This window comes from Macaca thibetana, chromosome 9 (assembly GCF_024542745.1).
Source record: "Macaca thibetana thibetana isolate TM-01 chromosome 9, ASM2454274v1, whole genome shotgun sequence".
Classification (NCBI taxonomy): Eukaryota; Metazoa; Chordata; class Mammalia; order Primates; family Cercopithecidae; genus Macaca; species Macaca thibetana.
The window spans coordinates 57,131,601-57,154,305 of NC_065586.1; the positions used below are offsets into that span (position 1 = coordinate 57,131,601).

Sequence of the window (22,705 nt, forward strand, 5' to 3'; positions counted from 1 at the left end):
AGAGCATTGGGTTTTGCCTTATAATTCACTCTGAAAATCTTTAAAATACATGAATTAAGCACATTTACATATTTTACTACAGATATAATGGATCTTAGTTCTGCTACGTTATTCGGGCAAAACTGAGTAATTGTCACAGATGTCTTCTGGCCTACAATCCCTAAAATACTTATTATCTGCTCCTTAACAGAAAAAGTTTGTTGACTTCTGGTCTAAGTCATAATATCGACTGCAAATAATGCTGAATTTACCCCAATCTTTATTGTGCTCTGTGTTGTTGTTGTACATCTCATTGCTTTGGCTAGCATCTCCAAGGGAATGTAGAATAGTCCTTCTCTGCTTGTTCTGAGACTTTGATGGAAATATCTTATATCTCTCTTTCATATGCAGGTTGCTATAGGTTTCTGGTAGATACACTTTATCAATTTAGGGAAGTTCCTATCTATACCGTGTTTACTGAGAGATTTTTAGCAGAAATGGTTGTTAAATTTCATAGGTTTCTTCCTCTCTCCTTCCTTTTTTTTTTTTTTTTTTTTAAATACAGGGTCTTACTCTGTCACCCAGGCTGGAGTGCAATGACATGAGCTCGGCTCACTGCAACCTCCACCTCCTGGGCTCAGAGATCCTCCTGCCTCAGCCTCCCAAGTAGCTGGGACTACAGGCATGCATCACCATACCCAGCTATTTTTTGTAATTTTAGTAGAGACAAGGTTTTGCCATATTGCCCAGGCTGGTCTCGAACTCCTGAGCTCAAACAATCCAACCCCCTTGGCCTCCCAAAGTGTTGGGATTGTAGGCGTGAGCCACCATGCCTGGTCTCTCTCTCTTTTTATATCTAGTAACATTATCCTCGTATATAATCCTGTTTTCTTTTTAATATGCCAATATGACACATTTACTGATAAATTCTACTAGTAAACTACCCTTTCAATATTGAGATACAACTCTACTTGGTCAGGAAGTACTATTTTTTAAATGCACTACTAAGTCTTATTGTTAATTTCTCATGGAGGATTCCTTTACTCATATTTGAAAAAGAGACTGACCTAGAGTTTCATTTTCATGTTTTCTCACCTTGCTTAGGTCAGTTATGAATTCATAGTAAGAGAAACAGTAATTTTCCATACTTTTTATTTTCTGGAATAAATTATAAAAGATGAGAGGCTACTTCTCTTTGAGGGATATATGGCTATTTTTTAAGTTTCTTTTATCATCTTTTTTTTTTTCTCTGTTTAGACTACATTTCTTCCTGAGACAGCATTGGTAACTACAATTGCCTTAAAATTGCTTGTTTTACTTAGATTTTCAAATTTATCAACATAAAGCTCAATAGTGTTATGGGATTTTTTGTCTCCTTATTCCTAATGTTAAATGTCAATCTCTATTTTTTCTTACTTTGATCTGCTAGGCTCACCTTTTTCTTAAGTATCTGTTGGTATTGTTGATAAAGTATATTGTATGTGGTTTCTATTTTATTAAGTCCTTTCATATGTCATTACATTTGCTTGGGTTTTTAATTAGAATATATGAAAACACAGTTCTTTTATTTTTATCTTCTATTCCTTGTTTTATAGTTTATGTTTCTAAGGAGGAAAAATCCACTTATTAGACTTTTGGCTATATCTCACAGTTTTTAATATACTACAGTGTTATCACTTACATTTACTTTTAAAGAATATTCTATATTGTTTCCTCATAAACCCAAAACTTCATTTATTTCTAATTCTGTAGTCTATAGTACTTTTTCTTTCCTCTTTTACTTTTTTTTGGAAGAAGGGGGAGGGAAGTCTTCCTTTTTTAATGTAATTTCTAATTTGACTTAGTTATGATCAGTTAATTTGAATGAAGCATGTTACACTTTTCTTTATGAGCCAATTTGTGGATATGAGCCAATTTGTGAGTTTCATACAGGTTATTAAAGAATATCACCGACCGGGCGCCGTGGCTCAAGCCTGTAATCCCAGCACTTTGGGAGGCCGAGACGGGCGGATCACGAGGTCAGGAGATCGAGATCATCCCGGCTAACACGGTGAAACCGCGTCTCTACTAAAAAATACAAAAAAACTAGCCGGGCGAGGTGGCGGGTGCCTGTAGTCCCAGCTACTCGGGAGGCTGAGGCAGGAGAATGGCCTGAATCCGGGAGGCGGAGCTTGCAGTGAGCTGAGATCCGGCCGCTGCACTCCAGCCTGGGCGACAGAGCAAGACTCCGTCCCAAAACAAAACAAAACAAAACAAAAAACAAAAAAAAACAATATCACCCTATTTTCTATGTAACAAAATGAAGGTATTGTAAAATTTCCATTCATTTAGCTGTCATTTTCATAGGAGATGTGCTAAAGTCTTCGTGATGGTGACTTTGTTCATTTTTTCTGGTATTTCTAGAAATTTCTGCTTTATGAATTTCAAAGTCGTATCATTGGTTGCCTTAAGATTCATGATTGTTTTAGATTTCCATTGTATCTTCTTAGTTATGCAAAATAACCCTGTTTGGCATTTCAGTAATCATCTTGAGTCTTGTTTTGTTGAATATTAACATTGCTCTTCTTGGATTTTGTGTAAGCAGGTATCCAGTATTTCTGTCCTTTAATTCCTGTATTTTCAAGCTGCCTATGTTGTTTTATTATATGTACCTCTTGAAAAAGTACTTTATTTTACATCTTCTTTTTTTTTTTATTAACCAAATCTGGGAGTGCTCTTTTAATTTAGTTCATTCTCATTTATTATGACTTATACATTTGTACCGACTCCTGCCATCCTATTTTTCTGATCCAATCACTCACACTTACTGTTCTGGCTTAGAGATAGCTCTGTTACTTGATGCCTAAACTAAGGATGGAGAGAAGTATATAGATGATATGACCCATGTGGCTGTACCCACTGAGGAAGCCTAAATTATTGCCTGCTATGAGGCCCCTAGTAGCTTTCTCTGTGCTTAAAGAACTCCTGAAGCTAGTTCTACATCCATTTATTTACTATTTATTTATTTATGAGACTGTGTCTCACTATGCTGCCCAGGCTGGAGTACAACGGCTATTCACAGGCTCAATCACTCCACACTACAGTCTCAAACTCCTGGACTCAAACAGTCCTCCTACCTCAGGCATATCTGAGCTTATAGGTATATGCCATCCTGCTGGGTCTTGGTTCTGCATTTTGAAACTCTGTTGCATTTATTTTGGGCTGTGATCTTTCAGAAAACCAATAGTTTCTGCTCAAAAGCAGTACCCTTTCTTTCTTTTCCAGTTAGTTATTCATTTGGGAGTTGTTGCTTTTTTCTATAAGGAGAAGGGTAATATCATTTCTATTATTTCTTCTGCCTTGAAATAGCTTCCTGTCTTAGTCACAGTAAGCAGTGTTAAAATAATCTATCAGGAAGCCATTAGGCTGAGATGGTTCCAGCACTTTGGATTCCTACATAAGCAAACCAAAACCCAAGTCAATGTAAGCAGTAAAACGAAACTTAAGCTTAACCAACAAGAAACCACCAATTAACCTCTAACTGGGACTTTCCACTTTAACCAGTCAAACAATTCTTTGTCTTGGCTTCCACAAACACGTTATAAAAAATATCCCCTCACACCCTCTTGGTGGAGCCCTGAACCACATGCAATCTAGTGCTGCCTGATTCATGAATCACTATCTGCTCAAATAAATTCTTTAAAAGTTTAATGTTCCTGGGTTTAAAATTTAACAATGGGCTACAAGTTCTAGCCCCTGCTATTGTTCTGGCTTCATCTACCACTCTCTCTCTAGATTGCTCACCCTAGCCACACTGGCCTCTTGGTTGTACTTCATGTATGCCAGGAGCATGCTCCCACCTCAGGGCCTTGCATTTGCTCCTTCCTTGACCTGGATCACTTTTCTCTCAGACATTTTCAGGGCTCCATGCCTCAACTTCCAAGGTCTTTACTCCACCATCATCTTCTCAGTGGTGGCTTCTCTGGCTATCAGATCTCAAATTGCCAAAACATACTCTCTCATACCCTTGATCTGCTTTTGTTTTCATCTTAGTACTGATATATTATGTGGTGGTTTTATTTTTATCTTAGTTATAGATCGTCTCTCTGACTAGAACATAAGCTCTTTGAAGGCAGAAATGTTTGCCTACTTTGTGCACAGCCCTAGCTCTAATGTTTTGAACAGGGCTTGACACATAGAACATGCTCCATAGATATCTCTTGAAAGAATTAATAAACTTCTAGGAATTTGGAAGAAGAAAAGGAGGCTATGGAATATGTTAAGTCTGCTATCCTAGTTCCCCTTGTACTTTAGAATCATGCAGACATGCCAACATTCACTGCCCTATTTAACCTGTCTCTGGAGGAGTTTCATTATCTGATTTGAACATTATATGAAATAAAAGTTCCAGAGAGTTTCCAAGGAGGCCAATAAAAAAAAAAAAGTGGGAGGAGAAATTAGACATAACAAGGAAAGCTCTCTCTTGAGAAAAGAAATTTGTGTAGGAGGATGGTTGTATGGGTTTCCTTAATCAAAAACAAAAAAGGGACTGCATCTTATCCTCTTTGACTCTCCTTGATTTAGGATAAACTGATGAAGTATAGCAAGATAAATAAAGGAATAAAGAGCTAATCCACAAGGGAGAAGACTGTTTTATTGCTCTCACACAGATGTCTGTCCTAACAACACAGGATATTTTTTTTTCCTTTGGGGGAGGGTGGGAATAGAGTTTGGGGAGCAGCAATTTAAATTGGGACCTCTGGTCAGTCTGTGTTTGGGAATTAGCATTGCATTATTTCCTTGGCTCCCCACCCCCTCTTGTCTTTTAGTTGAGAAACATTTGCCCTGGAACAGCACACAGAGTTTGCATTAGCATCCCTGAGGACACAACTTTGACCCCACAGACTAAGGAAGCTACAGATGGAAAATTCCAAGTTGCTGTACTCTTTTATTTTCATGCTAATGCTTCTGCAGAGAGTATTTAAGGAAACAGATGCACAAGAATAATAAAGAGCTGAGGACTAAGAACTCCTCTGGCAACTGAAGTTATGCTCCATCCAGCAGGATCCTATATCTCCTTGTGCTTGCACAAGTCCAGAAGGGTCAAGGTGAAACCCTGATTTCATTTTATGAAAAAGCTGAACCAGCATTGACATAGAGAACCCAGGATCACATCCAGTCAGGATCTGATCATTGTTTAAGTTTCATTTCATTTCCTTCAGGCTACCTCAAAGACAGATGAGCAAGTCCTTCAGTAAAAGGCCTTGGGGAATGGTGATTTCTCTATCTCCCTTGCCAATCCACACCTGAGTTCAAAACAATACTTATCCTTCTGTAAACCAAAAATAAAATTCTAAGGCTCCCTCAACTATCTTAATAGACTCCCTCCTGTTGATCAGGGCACTCCAAAGTTAACCTGAAAAACTGGTTCAGGCTATGATGGAAAGTAGGGGGTGGGTTGGACGTGCCTCATTATGCCCTCCTCCCTGTTGTAATTCAGGAAAAGCCAACCAGCATTTAATATCTACATAGACCTTAAGTCTGATAAGAAATATTTACAATCTATTCTCTCTGAAGCCTGCTGCCTGTAGGTTTCATCTGCATGATTATGCCTTGGTTTCTACAGCCTCTTATATCACCCAGATATTCCTTTCTATTGATAAGTCTTTCAACTGATTGCCCACCAGAACAATTTTAAATCTACCTATAACCTGGAAGCTCCCCCCACTTAAAGTTGTCTGCCTTTCTGGACCAAACCAACGTACATCTTAAATGTATTTGATTGATGTCTCATGTCTTCCTAAAACATATAAAACCATGCCGTGCCCAGACTACCTTGGGCACATGTCACTAGGACCTCCTGAGGCTGTGTCACAGGTGCATCCTTAAATCTTGGCAAAATAAACTTTCTAAATTTATTGTGAGACATGTCTCAGATACCTATGGGTTCACACTTCCCTTGGATCTAACCTAAACGGTGCTCACTATATTTGCAGCCCCTGGTCACTTCCCTTGTATTCCATGCAACAAGAAAAACTTCTCACTTTGTCCTAAGAATAATCTCATCCTTGGTATAAATCTTCATGTGGGAGACATATGAGAGCACTACACTCTGTAAAGCCAGATCATCTTAACATTTTATCCTAATTTGCAAACAAAACTTAAATTTTACTTCACCCTTGCTATGTCTTGCAAAGGAGAAGCTAATTGGAAATGTAGAATAATCATATCTAATTCTTGCTTTAAACGTATCCACCCCCTACTTTCACCTAGATTAAGACCAGAAACTAGACAAGAATTCCACAACTTGGTCTCTCCCTAAATCCTTTCACACTTGGAACTCACTCAGGGAAAGTTCTTTCAACTCAGTTCTTACCTTCATTCAAGGCCACCTCCCAATCTTTCTATGGTCGGAGATCCCTCCCTTCTCTGCACTCTTCCATCTAGCTTGGCCTCTGCTTTGTCTGCGTAGGACCTTGTCTCCAATTAGACTGTAGGATTTCTGAAGGCAGAGCCCACAGCTTCTTTTGCATCTCCTACATGCCCTGGGTAGCGGCTCTCAAGAAAACCATGGCTGAGTGACTGATTGAAGAAACAGAAATAGGCCCCTGTGGTGACCTGAAGCATATGGAATTCTGAGCAAGGGAAATGAAAAGCCCAAAAAGCCCAATACCACACCCTTTATAAAGCACACACATCGCAACAAATCCAAGGTTATTGGAAAAGTAACAGCCCTCTCCCCAGACCAGCCCCAACCAAAAAATTTCATTAGAATGGATAAAGAAACTGCAGTAAATATTAATGGCTGGAGGAGGAAGCTAGAGGACAGCAGGCCGAGCTGAGCAGGTGTTCACCTCCCTCAATTTCAGTCCGTTTGCAGCCAACAACGTCATCATTTGGCCTTCTTGAGCTCACCGACAGGCCATTTTTCATGATTTTACCATTTCTGGCCAAATACAAACTTTTTAATTAAATGTACCACATGATTCCAGATGTTTGTTTATTTGTTCCAAAAAAGGTTGTAAAATCACTACATGAGGAAAAACCTGGGGCAGGGTAAAGTTTTCTATAAGAGACAGGGAAATAAAGAGTCAGAAGAACTGGGACTAGGAAGTTAATACCGGCCTGAGGTCACGGCAGAACAATTTAGTCCAAAAGCATTGGCTTCAAATCACTCTCCTTCCAGAAGCCCAAGATTCAGAAATAAAACACCCTGGGTACTTATTAGTTTTTAAGAGAATGAAGCTCATCTTTAAGCCAAAGACTAGAATGAGAACAAATGTTTGTGGCTGCTCTGCCTGCTTTTTGTACGTTTGTTCCTGCTGCCACAAGCTCCACTACATTAACTCCACCAGTCTTTCATTTAACAGGCCAGATTAGAGTTCATGCATGAATGGTGGGAGAGAATCCTGCAATGGGGATGAACCAGGAGAGGGGCAACAGGCAGAGACCACAGCCTCCCACACACCATGCTGGCTTCCTTACAGCTTTCTGGTCCTCTGTTTCTCTCTACCCTGAAATATAATCAGTATTCGGTCTATTGTGTTTGCAACAGAATGTTTCCCATACTCCTTCCTTTATTCTTTGTACCCCCAGCCAGCCAGCCAGCCACTCCAGGCCTTGATCATCAAACGCTGGATTATTGCAACATTATCCCGGGCCCTATGCTTTAGTTTCAAAAGCCAACATCAGAAACATTCTGAATAACATGCGGAGTGAAAACGTTGACTGTCCAGTTTCTCTGATGCCTGAGTCCTCGTGACCAAACCATCAGCAACCTCATACAACAACTCCATAGTGGCCATAAGGTTCCCTGTGCATGGCCCCCACCCCTGCTCTCCTGGCAGTATCTATCCTGGCCCCAGCTGTCTTCCCCATCTGTTACCAAGTTGTTTTCTAAATTACCTTTGCTAGAAACCTGCTCTTTGGAGGCATCACAGTCTATGGGCACAGAACCTGGTTATCTGGAAATCTAAGGCTTCTAAGACTGAAATGATCCCCCTCCAATCCCATCCCCCCATGGCCTCCTTGAGTCCAGGCTCCCTCCTTTCCACTTACCCCTGCATACTACTTGCAGATTAATAATCCTACAGCGTGGTTTTGAATCAAATATAAACCCTTCTGTCTGTCCGAGACCTGCCATAATGTGGACCTGTCCTACATAAGGAACCTTATTTCTGACCTTTTCAAAACAGGGTCCCTTTCTCTCATCAGTTCTACCTGTTCTTGCCCTTGTGCTTTATCTTTACCCATTTACCTTTCTGGAATGCCGTTCTTTTGCTCCCCACTTAACATGTTCTTCAAAGCTCAATGCCAACATCCTCCAAAGAGCCATGCCTGAGGAGTCTCACCTACACTGTGCCCTATCTTTTCTAAACATTGAGAGCACCTGCAACTTTTACCAACTAATATAGCCCTTATTTATATAACATATAATATCTTGTTTGGTTGGTATTACTTCATTTTTGGGATCTCCTCAATCAAACCATAAATTCCTGGAAGATAGGGATAATATTCTCTATTTCTGAATTCTCCACAAATCCTAACAATACACTTGGTACACAGTAGGTACTAAATAAAGACATGTTGGGGAGATTCTTGAATGACTGTGCTCATAGCAATCTGTGTCTTACTGACCATATCATACTTCTTTCCTCATAAAAAGGGGCAAGAAACATAAGGACTCTAAAACACAAGCCCATTTAGAACCTTCCACCCCGTACATTCTAAGCTTCCATTTTTTAAGATAAAGGCAGCATGTTTTTACATCATTTTTTATTAGGACTGCCTGTTGGGGGAAGAGTTGTCTTTCTGACCTCTCATTTTACAGAAGTAGGGTTTGCTACTATTTGAGGGGCAGGGGAAAACTGAAATACATTTTTCCCTCCTTGCTTCGCTTCTGGGAAAGAAAAACCAGATTCGTAGCCCTTCTGTGTCTATGAGAATACCACAATTCTGTCCAAAGAATAGAAATAAAGCAATCTCGGAGACTGCAAATGAAAAATCATCCTTGGAGAAAAAGGAGAGGAAATGGACCCCTATGGATTTCAAATGTTTAAAGGAGGTTGCTTAAAGTTCCTGGCTAAACTCCATGCCAGTCTTGGTAATAGTCTAACAGATTCATCCATCTTCAGACTCCACTTGGCTTGCTCTTCCATCACTGCCACCCTCGCAGACAGCGAGTGCACACATGCACATCTATCTATATATGTGCGGAAGTTTTAATCTACACTACCCTCCATTCCAATCCACCCCAGCCCGGCTCTGTACAGAGTGAAGCTATTGACCCTGCAAAGTAGCAGGGAGATGAATTTGATGACCCAGACCAGAGTTTTTAAACCACTTCAGCAAGGTCTAGAATCAAAGGAAAGTACAATTTATTCAGCACTTAGTAAAGTCCTTTTACTTTGGAACAGAGTGCACCCACTGAAAATAGACTCCTACTGCCACGCAGATAAAATAAACCTGTCAACCACTACTGTCAAATTACTAGTCACCTCGATTAAATAAAGGAAACTTTAGCATCTCTCAGCATCTGAGAATTCCACAAAGATTATAAGCCCATAAAAGCATTATGAAGGAAAGAAAACTAAAGTAATGGGTTCTGTTGAAAATGTCATCAGAGGAAATCATTTTACATAATTAGCAAATGCTAATAATAGTTCTGCACGAGGAACCAACACACTCTTCCCCCACACAGTCAAGGCACAGTGGTGGCAAGAAGTCTAAAAGATACAAGCCAAGGCCATACTCTTATTTGACAGGACCCCTGAACAAAAACATGTCTTTGTCTCTAAGGAGGTTTTTTTCTTTTTTCTTTTCTCTCTTTCCTTTTGCGACTTTTCAATACATTATTCATGGGGAAAATTTGGATCTGTCGTGCTTCTATGAACTTTCAATGAGTCAGTGACAATTTTTGGAGAAATTATTTGATGCTTAGCTCTCTTGAAAGACTAATCAAAATATTCTGGAAGGCAGAAGGCAATATATAAGCAGGTTGTCTTAGTAATAGGGTCTGACCTTAGGTGAGACCTACCTGGCAAAGTCACCAGAACCATCAGATTGTTCATCCCATCTTTTTGTTAGTTTGTTTTGTTTGAGACAGACTCTCACTCGGTCACCCAGGCTGGAGTGCAGTGGCATGATCTCTGCTCACTGCAACTTCTGCCTCCTGGATTCAAGCAATTCTCCTGTCTCAGCCTCCCAAGTAGCTAGGATTACAGGTGCCTGCCACTGCACCCAACTGATTTTTGTATTTTTAGTAGAGACGGGCCAGTTGGCCTGTCTGGTCTCAAACTGTTGGCCAGGCTGGTCTCGAACTCCTGACCTCAAGTGATCCGCCTGCATCAGCCTCCCAAAGTGCTGGGATTACAGGCGTGAGCCACTGCATCCAGCCCCATCTTTTTAAATGATCAGTGAGAACCAAGAGGCAGTAGGCAAAAGATTCCTTGATGCTGAGCTATTAAGCTGGCCTAAATAAATGCATCCTGAGTCTTTGCTATTGTTTGCTGTAGATTTTGTTTATAATGATCAGACACACTGAGCTTTCACATTCCCTGTGGCTGACACGACAAGATAGTAGAAATCTAAAAATGAAAAACTAAAAGTTGCTAAAAGAGACATACTGCCTCTGACAGGGCTCAGAACACAATACCCCAAATTGTGGCACCTTGACGTGCTGAGTGCTTTGAAACAAAAGACACTGGAAGGGCCTCAAAAGCAAGGTCTCTCTGGCCTTCTCTTACCTGCTCCTTCATCCCTCTGTCTCTCCCCTGCAGTGAGTTACAGAAACCAGAATTCCTTTTCCCTAAGTGGGGTCATTGAAACTAGAATCCTGTCCCTTAAAGCCAGCCATGAAACCTAGAAAGGTCACACTCTCTCTTCTCCTTTGAAGACTCTCATTTCAGAGGGTCCTGTGCTATAACCAGGGGAAGGAATGCTACATAGAGAGGTCAAGAAGAATCTGAACAGATAGGGCTTGCTGCGTTTCCCCTCAATTTACTACCATTAGATCATACCATTTGTCTAATCATGTTTCTACACAGCTGTCCATTCTTCATTAACATAAGCATAAAAATAGTTTTCCCTTTCATTTCTGAAGGCCCCCCTGTCTCAGAAAACTTTGATTAAGTAAATTTCTTATCCTCTTCTCTTGTTAACCTGTCTTTTGTTATAGGCTGTGACCCTTATAATGGATAAGGAAAAGTATCACATCATTCTGCCCCTGCACCTCTAAATCCTATAAAAGCCCAAAACAAATTGTGAGCAATAGTTTAGTCATCAAGTAACTTCCTTTTGAGCCCTCCTGAAAGCATTATGCTTGTTGGCATGAAGTTTTTCTGGCCAACATCTCCCCATCCCAAATATCTTTGTCTACATTGCTACCTCTTCACATACAGACATTTAAATTTCCTTTTGTTCACCTTCACTTTGGCTGATTTAATGAGTTGAAGCAAAGCATTCGGTATTTATGGCTCCTGTGGAAACGTATTTTATGATATCTCCGGCTAAAAATGTTTTAAATAATATAAAAAAACCACAGTTTTTCTTTCGGTCTTTTTCTTCTTTTTTGAATGGCATACATTGAGCTGCTTCATGGAGATATACAGAAAAATCAATTGCTAAGCATAAAATGCAACTCACATTAGGGAAACTGCAAACGATAACTAATTATGATAAGTTGCTGTATAAATTACTTTGTGACAGTCCCAGCAACCAATTTCAAACACAAATAGATCAAGCCCCTGGTTGGAGAGGAAGATGAGTACCTAACAACTGTGTCAATAAAAATAATGGCAAGATTGCCAACAATAGTCAAAGTAGAAAGGTTATCTCTAAGCAAGTTTCACAGCAAATTTCCTCTTCATTTTTTTTTTTTTGCTTTCTTTCTTTTATACATTTCAAGTCCAATGTTTAATATGGCAAGCTAACTATGGCATACCTTCAAGACTATAGTATAAGCATCAGGAAATAAATAATTCGGGGGCATTCACTAGGCTTGCAATTATCTTGCAAAACGTGTATGCAGACAAGTTGAAATGAGATCCTCCACGTGATAGCTATTGGCAAGGCAGGGTTATGGTAGATGTGCTGGATTCTCTGTTTTAGCATTACCACCATCCGCTTTCTTCTAAGGTTTTCTCTGTAGCTTCAAGGGAGAACTGAAAACTGTATATCTCAGAATCACCTTCAGCGAATCAACCTAGGTGAGAGTTGGCCTAAGAGAGATGCTGGAGTATGATCTGGAAATCTAGAGAAAAGGAGGAGCAGAGCAACGTATGGATAATGGCAATGACTGAAACAGTCTCCAGGTGAATGTGAGAATCCCCGCACAGGTGCTTCAGATAAAGAAAGTCAGTGAGAGATGCCTAGGTGTTCCTGTGATCCACAGAAACTTTCCAGCAAGCTGCTGAGAATCACTGGTTCAGTGCTGAGGTTGAGACTGGGTGGTGGCAGCACCTCTAATTCCTTCATTAAAACTCTTCATTACTGGAATACATAGCGTGCCTTCTATTTTCCCCATCCAGACTGACATGGAGCATTGTCCCTTTTTGTTTTCAAACCTTCTCCACTCCTGATTTTATTGTTCTGTATTTTAAAAATAAAGAATGGTGGAGCAGGAGTAATGCAATTCTTTGACAGAGGCAGGCAAGTATCTCCTAGCAGCCTTAGCACAGGCTTTGGAAATGCATGGCAGTGGTGAACATTTCCAGGCCATGCCGCTACCTGTACTTTTTCTCCTCTTCCTTCCAGCTCAAGGCCACAGTTAGTCCTACCTACATTTGCTTCATATGCACTGGGTAAAGGACAAAAGTCAGGGGTGACCTGAGAATTAAGGGCACAGGGTTTGATTTTGTTTCTCTTGCCTGTTGTTGAGTTGCTCCATCATCCCCAGCAATTCTTGATGTCTCCCTCTGTTAAATGGGAATAATATTTGCCCTCCCCACTTTATAGGGTTTTCTTGAGGATGATATAGTTTACATTCTAAATAGAAATGTTTTCCCCAAAAGATACAATGCCCTGTACAAATGTGAATTCTACTTCTAAGAGCTACTAGGTAAAGAACGGCAATACCTGGCATGCTAGGGCATGTCCTGTACTCATAACATATTTAAAGGGACATTTCTCCAACAGATATTTTAGCACTCCTCATAACATGGACACAGCCAAGGGCACAATATGTAGATTGTCACTAGGGAACAACTGAGATTACTGACACATCCCCGTGTCCTCCTCATTCCAAAGATATGCTCCAACCCAGGGCAGCATTCTCAGAGAGGATTCAGGTGGACCATTCTAAATCCATGTGTGTACCACAATCTTTACCTTACTGAGAGTCTGACCCCTTCCTTGAGACTTTCTGTTCTAGTAACATAATTCCATCAGTTACTTCAATTCATTCTATTCCCTTCCCTACCATCAAACTACCAATGCTTGAAAACTACAACATTGAAATAATCAACTATTTAGAAGTTAGGCTTTGCGACTAAATGCTCTCTGGTAATGAATCAACACATATGACACCCATCCCTGATGGTTTGGGTTTATGAAAGCAACAGAATTGAAGTCTGAGGTCCACACAGCTAGACCTTTCCCTTTAGTGTGTTCACCCCCAAAGGAGGCAGGGTCTCCTTTCTCACATGCAATCAAGTTACCTTGCAGAGGTGACTAAGATACTCACGCTTCCCCTGGGTTTCTATTACTCAGTCTTTACTGAACAAATATATATGGAACTCCATTTAGGTAGGAGGCCCTGTGCCAGGCATTGCAGATAAAGTGGTGAACATATGTAATCACAACCACTCTTTCCAACAGCTTATGGCCCATCTAGGAAGATAGTCCCTGAACAGGGAACACTGGCCTAATATAAGTGTGTAGGGGGGATCAGGGGAGTTTCCTTTGGAGCTGTGATATGTAAGCTGATACCTGAAGAATGGGCAGTGTCAGTGATATCAAAGAGAAGATGAGGCTGGGCGCGGTGGCTCATGCCTGTAGTCCCAGCACTTTGGGGGCCCGAGACAGGTGAATCATGAGGTCAGGAGTTTGAGACCACCCTGGTCAACACGGTGAAACCCTGTCTCTACTAAAGATACAAAAAATTAGCCAGGTGTGGTAGTGCGTGCCTGTAATCCCAGCTACTCAGGAAGCTCAGGCAGGAGAATCACTTGAACCCGGGAGGCAGGTTGTAGTGAGCTAAGGCTGTGCCATTGCACTCCAGCCTGGGTGACAGGGTGAGGCTCCATCTCAAAAAAAAAAAAAAAAAAAAAAAAAAAAAAAAAAAAAAAAAAAAAAGATGATTTGGACTTACTGCTACCTCTCAGGAAGTTTTCATTTATAAGGAGTTTAAGACACACAGAACCTGACCTTTATCATACAAAGTAGAATATGAACAATTGCACCTGGAAGATAGAAACAAATATCAGATGTACCTATAGAAAGAAGAAAATCAACATAACTCAGATCAGTAAAAGTTTCATGTAGGAAGCAAAGTACGACATGTTACTATCCCTGTGATATATGGATTATCTACAAGTAGCAGATGGAAGAATTGAGTCCCAGGTCTCCTGATCATTATTCTAAGCCCGGACTTCCTTTGCATTTGAATCTACAGTTTTTAGGACATGAATCTTGGGCCTATCATACTCGACATTGGAAGTTACATAAAAGGACAAGTAAAGGGAAAATGGCATGTACGGAAAAATAGCAATTTGCACATGAACTACTGCCCGCCAGTTTTTGCAGTTGTTGGTGCGGAAGGAAAAGAGATTGGGAACTGGATGAATAAAAAATTATTTGCAAATAGAACTTCCAGTGAGGACTGTATAGACAAAAGTTTCAGACATCATGGAGAATTTCACTTGAGAAAGAATTGATGTAATTTGTCTGCACACCATGAAAGTCCCCCTTCTGCATAAATGTTTGCAAGCTGTTTGCATGAAGGTATTAACAAATGACATTCAAATAGTTTCGTGATTTACATGATCAGAAACTTGAAATAATTCTCTTAAATATTAAAAAAACGAGATAGTATTAAGTGGTTTCATTTTAGTGCCAAAAAATAATGACTTTCTCATTTGGGGAAAGCCAAGTTGGTTCAAGCCAAATTGGTTTATGCCAAGCTGAAATATATTAGTCTCACCTTTCTCCTGCACAGATCAGTTCAATAATCTAGCTTTAATGAACTTCCTTGGTCTTCTCTTTATTGGTCTCCTTATGGCCATCAGCCCAAAGATCATTTGATGGTGCGGACTTGCTTTTATCAACAACCAAGTCAGCACTGATCAGGAAACCAATGTGTTAAATGTGTAGGGATTTTCTTCAGTAAAATTGAGATGTCTGTGTTGGCTCCCTTTAAAAAATGTCTTTACGTTTCTCTCATTCATGTTAGGCCCTAATGTCATCCAAGAGCACTTATTTGAACTCTAACAACTTTAGGCATTTTTCCATATTCCAAATATTATTCCAAATATCTTAAAACTATATTGTGTTATATTTCCTTCCTTCAAGTCTCAGATTCTTTATATTACTGTTAAAAATGACAGATGATATTTGCCCTATTCCTAATGATTATCATCTATCTGATCATCTCTCCCCATTGTGAAATCTCAATTTCATGGCCAGATAAACTTTACAAGTGGCTGGGAGGTTTCTGAGACTTCGGTTTCTATGCAACTTATTCAATAGACTCTAAAGTAAAAATACCCTTATTCAAATACAAGAAACCAATAAATAAACACATGAGAATATGAGGCTAATTTAAGAGTTAATTTGTTGCTCCATCTAGATGTGGTGTCATTTTAGGGAAATTCCCCCAAAAACAGTCTCGAAAGGGATGTATGCTTAAGACCTCCAAAAGAATATTCAGCAAAAGAGACCTGTTCAGACCCCTCAAAACACAGCAGGTCGGCAGCAGCTTATTCCCCCAACTTGGAGCAAAATTGATTTTTCACAAAATTAACTAAAGTATATTTAAATGTAGAAAAGTTCTATTGATGCCCAGACACCAAAAAGGCAACACAGGTCCAAGCCACAGACACTGGAAATCCTGCACTACTCTCTTCTTCATTTCCTGCAGAATACAAGTATCCCATTTGCCCAGAGCCCAGATGGTGACTCGGAGGGTCAGGTTCACTACTTTCTGAGCATCTACACAGCCTGTTCTTCCACCTGCTCATCCTGCAATGCTGCTGGGATGACAATGCCGGAATAGTCCCTGTTCACGTTCCTCTTTACATGTACAAGTGGAATTTCCTTCTTGGGGAAACAATATTTAAAACAGCCAGCTTAGGGATAAGACATTTTCAAATATTTCATGTCAGTGTTCTGTCTGCTTTTGAAGTTGAAGACTCTAGAGATGGCAACAGACATGCAAGGCTTTGGTAAAACTGAGTAAACCAAATTAACGTTTTGAGAATAAGGGAATTCAGCAAAAACTGCACATGGCTTCTCTCAATGTTGCCAGGCAAATTGGAATTCCTTTTAGTTATAACGTAGAGTTCATTCATTTTGAAATTACAGATGTTGTTATATTCTCAAACAATGACACTTTTATAAATGTTAGTGAGTTTCCCAAATTCTCTCCATCACTAATACTGGAGTTAACATCTCCTTGATAATTTTTAAGTACTCTAATCTCTTTATTTAAAGAAAAAAAATCACAAAATTATATTATACCGTAGATTTATTTGCCTCCTGAGTAGACTGCCACTAAATTCTGTTTAATACAGGTTAAAATCACTACGTGTGACAGGTATGGTTTTCTCATCAAGGACTTAAAAAGCACTGTGTTCTTTCTAAAGTGCCGAGGCAGCAGTAATGAGCCAGAGCTCTGCACAGCCAAGTGTCCCTCCCTGCACCCACTGAGAGCAATAAAAAGCTGAGTTCCAACCTTGGTGACTGGTGAGTTCCCTGGAAGCAGAAGGCAAGGGCGTGTAGTGGAGCTCCGGGGAGCCGGCAACATCCTCACTGGAAGCCTGTGTGACATAAACAAAGTCAACATGAAGCAACACCAAATACCAAACTCCTCATTTACCTAGACTCGTCTCCTTGGGATCTAAGCTTGGAGAAAATTATCCACCAAGATATTTCTTAGGAAGCAAGAGTTGTTTTTGTTGAAATAATATTCTGGTAAGTGTTGGGTAAGATCCAAAGCTTTGAGGGGCCTCGGTACATATGGAATAGCTCTAAGAAAAGGGGGCAGTTTATGTGCTGAAATGAAAGGAGAGGGAGGAGGAGAAAGAGAGAGGCAGAAGACAGGAAAAGTTAAAGGCTTAGATTTCCATCAGGCCTTCATCCAGTAATTCCCACAAAGTAAAGGCTGGCTATAGGCAGATTTCTTTGGATACTAGTGAAGAGGTTAAGTTCTGCCCCTAGGGATAAATGGGGAAAACCAGGGCTGACTTCCATGAGCCCAGTGGCATGAAAGACTCAGCAGAATGAAGTCACCATAGGAAAGGATATAAATTGTCTTGCGTTGTGCACTGGGGATTCTGGCTCAGTTTAACAACAGCGATGAGAAATACGTCTGAAATTTGGATTTGGGATGTAGTGCTTATCAACAAATGTGTCACTCCAAGGCCTAAAAGAAAATAACATCAGATACATCTAGGATGATGCTTTTTCACTGCATGCAGACAACTCTTTAACCATAGAACGGTGTCTGAGATGGCCCAAGCTGCTAAGGCTCTCTTTTCAGAACCCAACATCCTTGTGAGCTAAAGCCAAAAGAAAGTACTTCAGCTTGGGGTCAGCTATCACTCAGAACCAATGGCCAGTATGCCACACTCACAGTGTGGTTGCTAGTAGCAAGAAGCATTATTACCACTGTAACTCTTAACTGAGATGCCTAAATCAAATGCAGCTTTTTTTTTTTTAATATCCCAAAAAGAACATCTGCTAGGATCAAAATCTGAAGCTTACAATCTTTCCAAGCTTCGTGAAAAAGTAAATTTCATTAATGCTACATTTTTCTTTCCGGAGTAGGAAATACATTCTATGGGATATATTTGCCCTCCTAAAAGCAGGCCTTTTCTCCAAAGAGATTACCTATATTATAGGAATCAAAACTAAGTAGGAGATTAGACCTACTTGCTAGAAAAACCCTTTAAATTTCATTTCTGACATTTGAGACGTTTGACTAAGCGGCTTTCAGTGGAGACTTACAGGAAGAGAGTGCAGCAAAATCAGAAGCCCTGTCCCTAGGTAGAAAACAGTTTTCAGGTCGCACTTCTTCACTCCAGCTCCAAGGCAAATATACGGTGTTTCAAGTTGGATCCAAGACTATTGGGTCCACAGAAATAAAGGCTTAGTCATCAAGAAAAACATGTTTTAAAGTAGGAAAGACTTTTCCACTTTTTAGCACACTACAAGAATGTGGAGCCCAAAATTAGATTAAAAATCAAATACTACAGTCACCAAGTATCTCTCTATTGGTATTCAAGGTCTCCTGTAATTTCTACATGATGAATGAAACATGATGATAGTGTCCTAAATATGACATCTATTTAATGCTTGAGGCAGGATATATGGGGTGAGGGTACAGGGGTCATCCTCCCTAGATCTATCATACTTCCTCCATAGGAAGCCATAGCTGTCAATATTTCTGCTCCATCTCATCACTTTAAAAAAAGACCCAAAAATCCAGTATGAGTTTTAGTTTGTTGTGTTGTGATATTTCTTAGAACTTTTAATCTCGATTTGGGCTGTTGACAATTTGATGACAGCTTTTTTCTACAATTACTGGAACAAATGCCACCTTTTCGGATACACCTCTGACTGTGCTACACATTAGAATTTTGTAACCAAGCGTAAAAGAGATATTTAGTTTTGTTCTGTATTTTAGGTAGAGCAAAAAATGGTGTGGCTTCTGTTGTTTTGCAGTCATCATTCTATGACCAGCACTTAATTACTTTTCTGCTCAGTGTCCATTGATAAACTCACATCATGGAAAATAATCCAGGAAAGAATGATTTTGCAAACTATGCCTTTTGGTGGGACTTCTATGGCTGGATGTTTAGTTGTTTAGGAAAACAACTACAAATCAATGTTCTAACTATCAGCTCTTTGACTTGGCTTTTTTCAAAATGAAGCCCATGTGATCCTTTCAATAATGATGTTCACTGAACCTTAGGATTAGAAGCATAATTCAGAAAGACACAATTATCATATGAAAGAAGTGGGCAAGAAAATGTCTTAAATTTATACAGTATCTGCCAAAGAATAAAGAACTTGCCTTGAAACTGAGGCAGTATACCCATTGTATACTGAGTATGCAGTAATGTAAAATTTAAATAATGTTTTCTTTTGCCTGGATTAAGAAGATATGCCTAAAATGAGAATAAGCAAATCTGAGTAAATCTGAATCTTGAAGATTATAAAGACTCTCAAATATTTGAATCCTTGGCAAATTTGTTGTTGTTATTGAGACAGAATCTCACTCTGTTGCCCAGGTTGGAGTGCAGAGGCACAATCTCAACTCACTGCAACCTCTGCCTCTCCGGTTCAAGCAATTCTCATGCCTCAGCCTCCTGAGTAGCTGGGATTACAGGCACGTGCCACCACATCCAGCTAATTTTTGCATTTTTAGTAGAGACAGGGTTTTACCATGTTGCCCAGGCTGGTGTTTAACTCCTGGCCTCAGGTGATTCACCTGGCTCAGCCTCCAAAAGTGCTGGGATTACAGGCGTGAGCCACCACACCCGGCTCTTGCCATATTTTGTAAATGCCTATGGCAAGGAATTATAGTTTTACATTTTACTTTTTAAATTCTCCTGTCAGGAAATATTTGCAATATCTACAATAAATAATTAATATCCAAATAAAAAAAGAATGTTTTTAAATCAATAGAAAATATTATAGAAAAATAGACAAAGGAAATGTCTGGAAATTCAAAGATGAGAAAACCTGAACAGTCAATGAACATAAGTGAAGTCGCTGAAATTTACTAGGACTAAGGGCAATGCAAATTAAAACAAGATATGATTTTTCCACTCATCATATTGACAAACTTTTAAGTCTCACAATAGCAAGTACTAGTGAGAACAAAGGAAAAAGAAACTGTTATCCTCTCATTCCTTGCTAGTGGGAATGTACATTGGTTCGACTGCTTTGAAGAGTAACTTAGCAATATCTAATAAAATTGAAAATTGGTGCAGCAATTTCACTTAAAATATATACTCTACAGAAAATCTCACATGGTTCTGCAAATTGAAACATAAAACAATGTTTATTGCAGCATTATTTATAACAGAAGAAACTGGAATTAACTCAAATGTCTGTCGATGAGGAAAATAAATAAATGTTGTATATCAATAAGACCGAATAATATTTAGTATTTAAGAGAAACAAACCTGATTTCTATATCTCACTTAGAATAGGTCTAAAAATGTAATACAGAGTGAAAATTCAAGTTGCAAGATGATAAATGTAATATAATATTTATGGAAACATAAAGTTTGTTGATTTCATGTATGTATGGAAACATCTAAAAATTATAAAAAATATACACTAAATTCATGAAAAAGATTGCTTCTGCCAAGGGGCAGTGTAGTAGGACTGGGGCTAGTGGGATGTGGAGAGAGGGGAACTTCAGCTGTATATATGATGTTCTTTCTTTCATTTAAAGAAGACTTTAAAAAAATGTCAAAGTATTAGAAACCACAAATTCTGGATGATCCCTACATGTGTTCATTATTTTTAAAACTTTTCTACATTTTGGAAATTTCTCAGACTTAAGCCTGAAATTTTTTAAAAAACACCAAAAGGCCCTATTTCTTTTCTAATCCATGCACTCTTATATTGACATGAACCCATAATGAGAGAAAAATTCCTGTAACAGTTCTCTAGTACTTGTACAACATGGATGAATGTCATCTCTGATTGGCTTTTTGTGATGAAATATCCCATTTCTGTTTCTTCTAGAGCTACTGAGAGTGAGTTCTAGAATAGAAAAAAGCAGATGATGGTAAATATGTATCCCCTTCCCCGCAAGGCTTGAAACACTCATTCTGGCCTTGTAAGTCCTTCTGCTGAATATACATTAAAGCATTCTGAAGGTTACTTGATTCTTCTCCTGCTTACAATCAAAGAGTTACCAATAATTTTTAAAACTCACATCAATAAAGGAAATAGCCACTAATATACTGCACTCTGCAATATCCATAACAGAAAGAAGGAAGGTAGAACTTTGGCAACCTGCTTGGAGAAGATTCAATGCACGTACAGTGTATTCTACAACAGACTTGCAAAGCGAGAATTTCACTCAGTGATTACCAGAACTGATAAATGCATAAAATTCAAGCCCCTTTCCAATGGGTGCATTCAATGAAAAACTGCAGTCCAGTGGATATTTCTGAATGTCATGGATGCTCTGAAAGAACTTGATACAGACCACAGGAGGAGAGATTTGGCAGACTTCGAAACAAGAAGGGGGCAGCTACAAAGTTGTTTAATAGCCATAAATCTCCCACTATTTTTCACAAAATACCATCTAAGACCACAGCTCCACAACTCATTCCCCATCACTCAACTCAAGTGGAGTGCTTTGGCATGCTCGCTCACCCTTAAATCATACACCACAGAAAGTGATCCTGGGTCTGGGAAATATGTCAGCCTCTTTCAAGCAAAAGCAATCTTCACTTTTCATCACAATTCATTCCCTGAAACCATGGTATAAAGCTGACTCTTCTAAAAACATTTATTTTCTCTCATAAGAAAAAGCATCACTCATTTAGTTATCAAGTATTTAATAACCACCTACTATATGCCAAGCCCTGTGCTAAGAATACCAAGAAAAATAAAATGAGAACGTTGGTTGCATTCCTGGGTCATAAAAAAAAAAAAAAAAACTATGATTAATACTGGTTACAAAGAGCCATCAACTCATAGCGTGTCCCTCACACTCCCATACTCTGGATTATCACAGAATGTTGTCCCTGACCTTGATTATGACATCTAAACCCCTGTAACAGTAGTTATGTCCTTACCCATTTCTCATTCATACTAACAGAGAGCTTTAGAGGTTAACTATATGAACTTTCTGAAACTAATTATATAATTAACCCTTGTGCCCAACATACTGCCAGAAACATAGGAAGAAGTCAATGCATGATAACTGAATGAGTAAAACATTTTAAAGTCAAAGATAAAACTACATACCGTGATTGTAATTAAACATGAAAGTGCAGGCCAAGTTGCCAGAATCAGAACATAAAGACTTGCCATCTTCTGAAGGATTAAGTTAGAGAAACTAAAGAACCAGGTAGAAGGCTGAAGCTTCCCACCCCTCTCACAGACTAAGGTACCATGCCTTTCACTAAAGCAAGGGAGAAGGTGTCACTGACAGACAGATTAAGTTGGGAATAATAGACAGGTTTGAAAGCAGGAACAGCCATATCCTGTCTAGAGTAAGAAGCCAAGAACTTGGGAGGAAAACAAAAGGCAAGGAAGGGATGAGGGTGAGTCTGGAACCAAGAGACCAAGAAAAGATCCCAATGGAGAAGAAGTCAGTCTGGGCAAAAGCTGACCATGAAGCTGAGTGAGGGCGCTGAAGCGTAATTCAATTGAGAAGCTGGTCACAGCAGAGGCTGGTGGGGAGAGGAGTATTGTGTCAAAAGCCTCTCTGGAATAAGAAAGACTTTTGAAGGCAATGGGCCGGAGCTTCCCATTTGTTTCTATCTGATCTACAGGGGACCCAGTTCTGCCAGTGCCCACAGTGGCATCTGGCCCAGAGTAGTAGCTCACAAATATT

The 22,705-nt window shown here is 39.5% G+C and overlaps 1 protein-coding gene across 1 annotated transcript in view; it reads right to left on the reverse strand.

The window, feature by feature from the left end:
* The window catches only part of LRMDA (leucine rich melanocyte differentiation associated), a 1,119,877-nt gene that overhangs the window by 218,372 nt on the left and 878,800 nt on the right, over nt 1–22,705 (reverse strand). Inside the window, exon 6 of the mRNA XM_050803127.1 lies at nt 16,847–16,931. Within this exon, the coding sequence (XP_050659084.1) occupies nt 16,847–16,931 (85 nt within the window). The remainder of the gene's footprint in view (nt 1–16,846; nt 16,932–22,705) is intronic.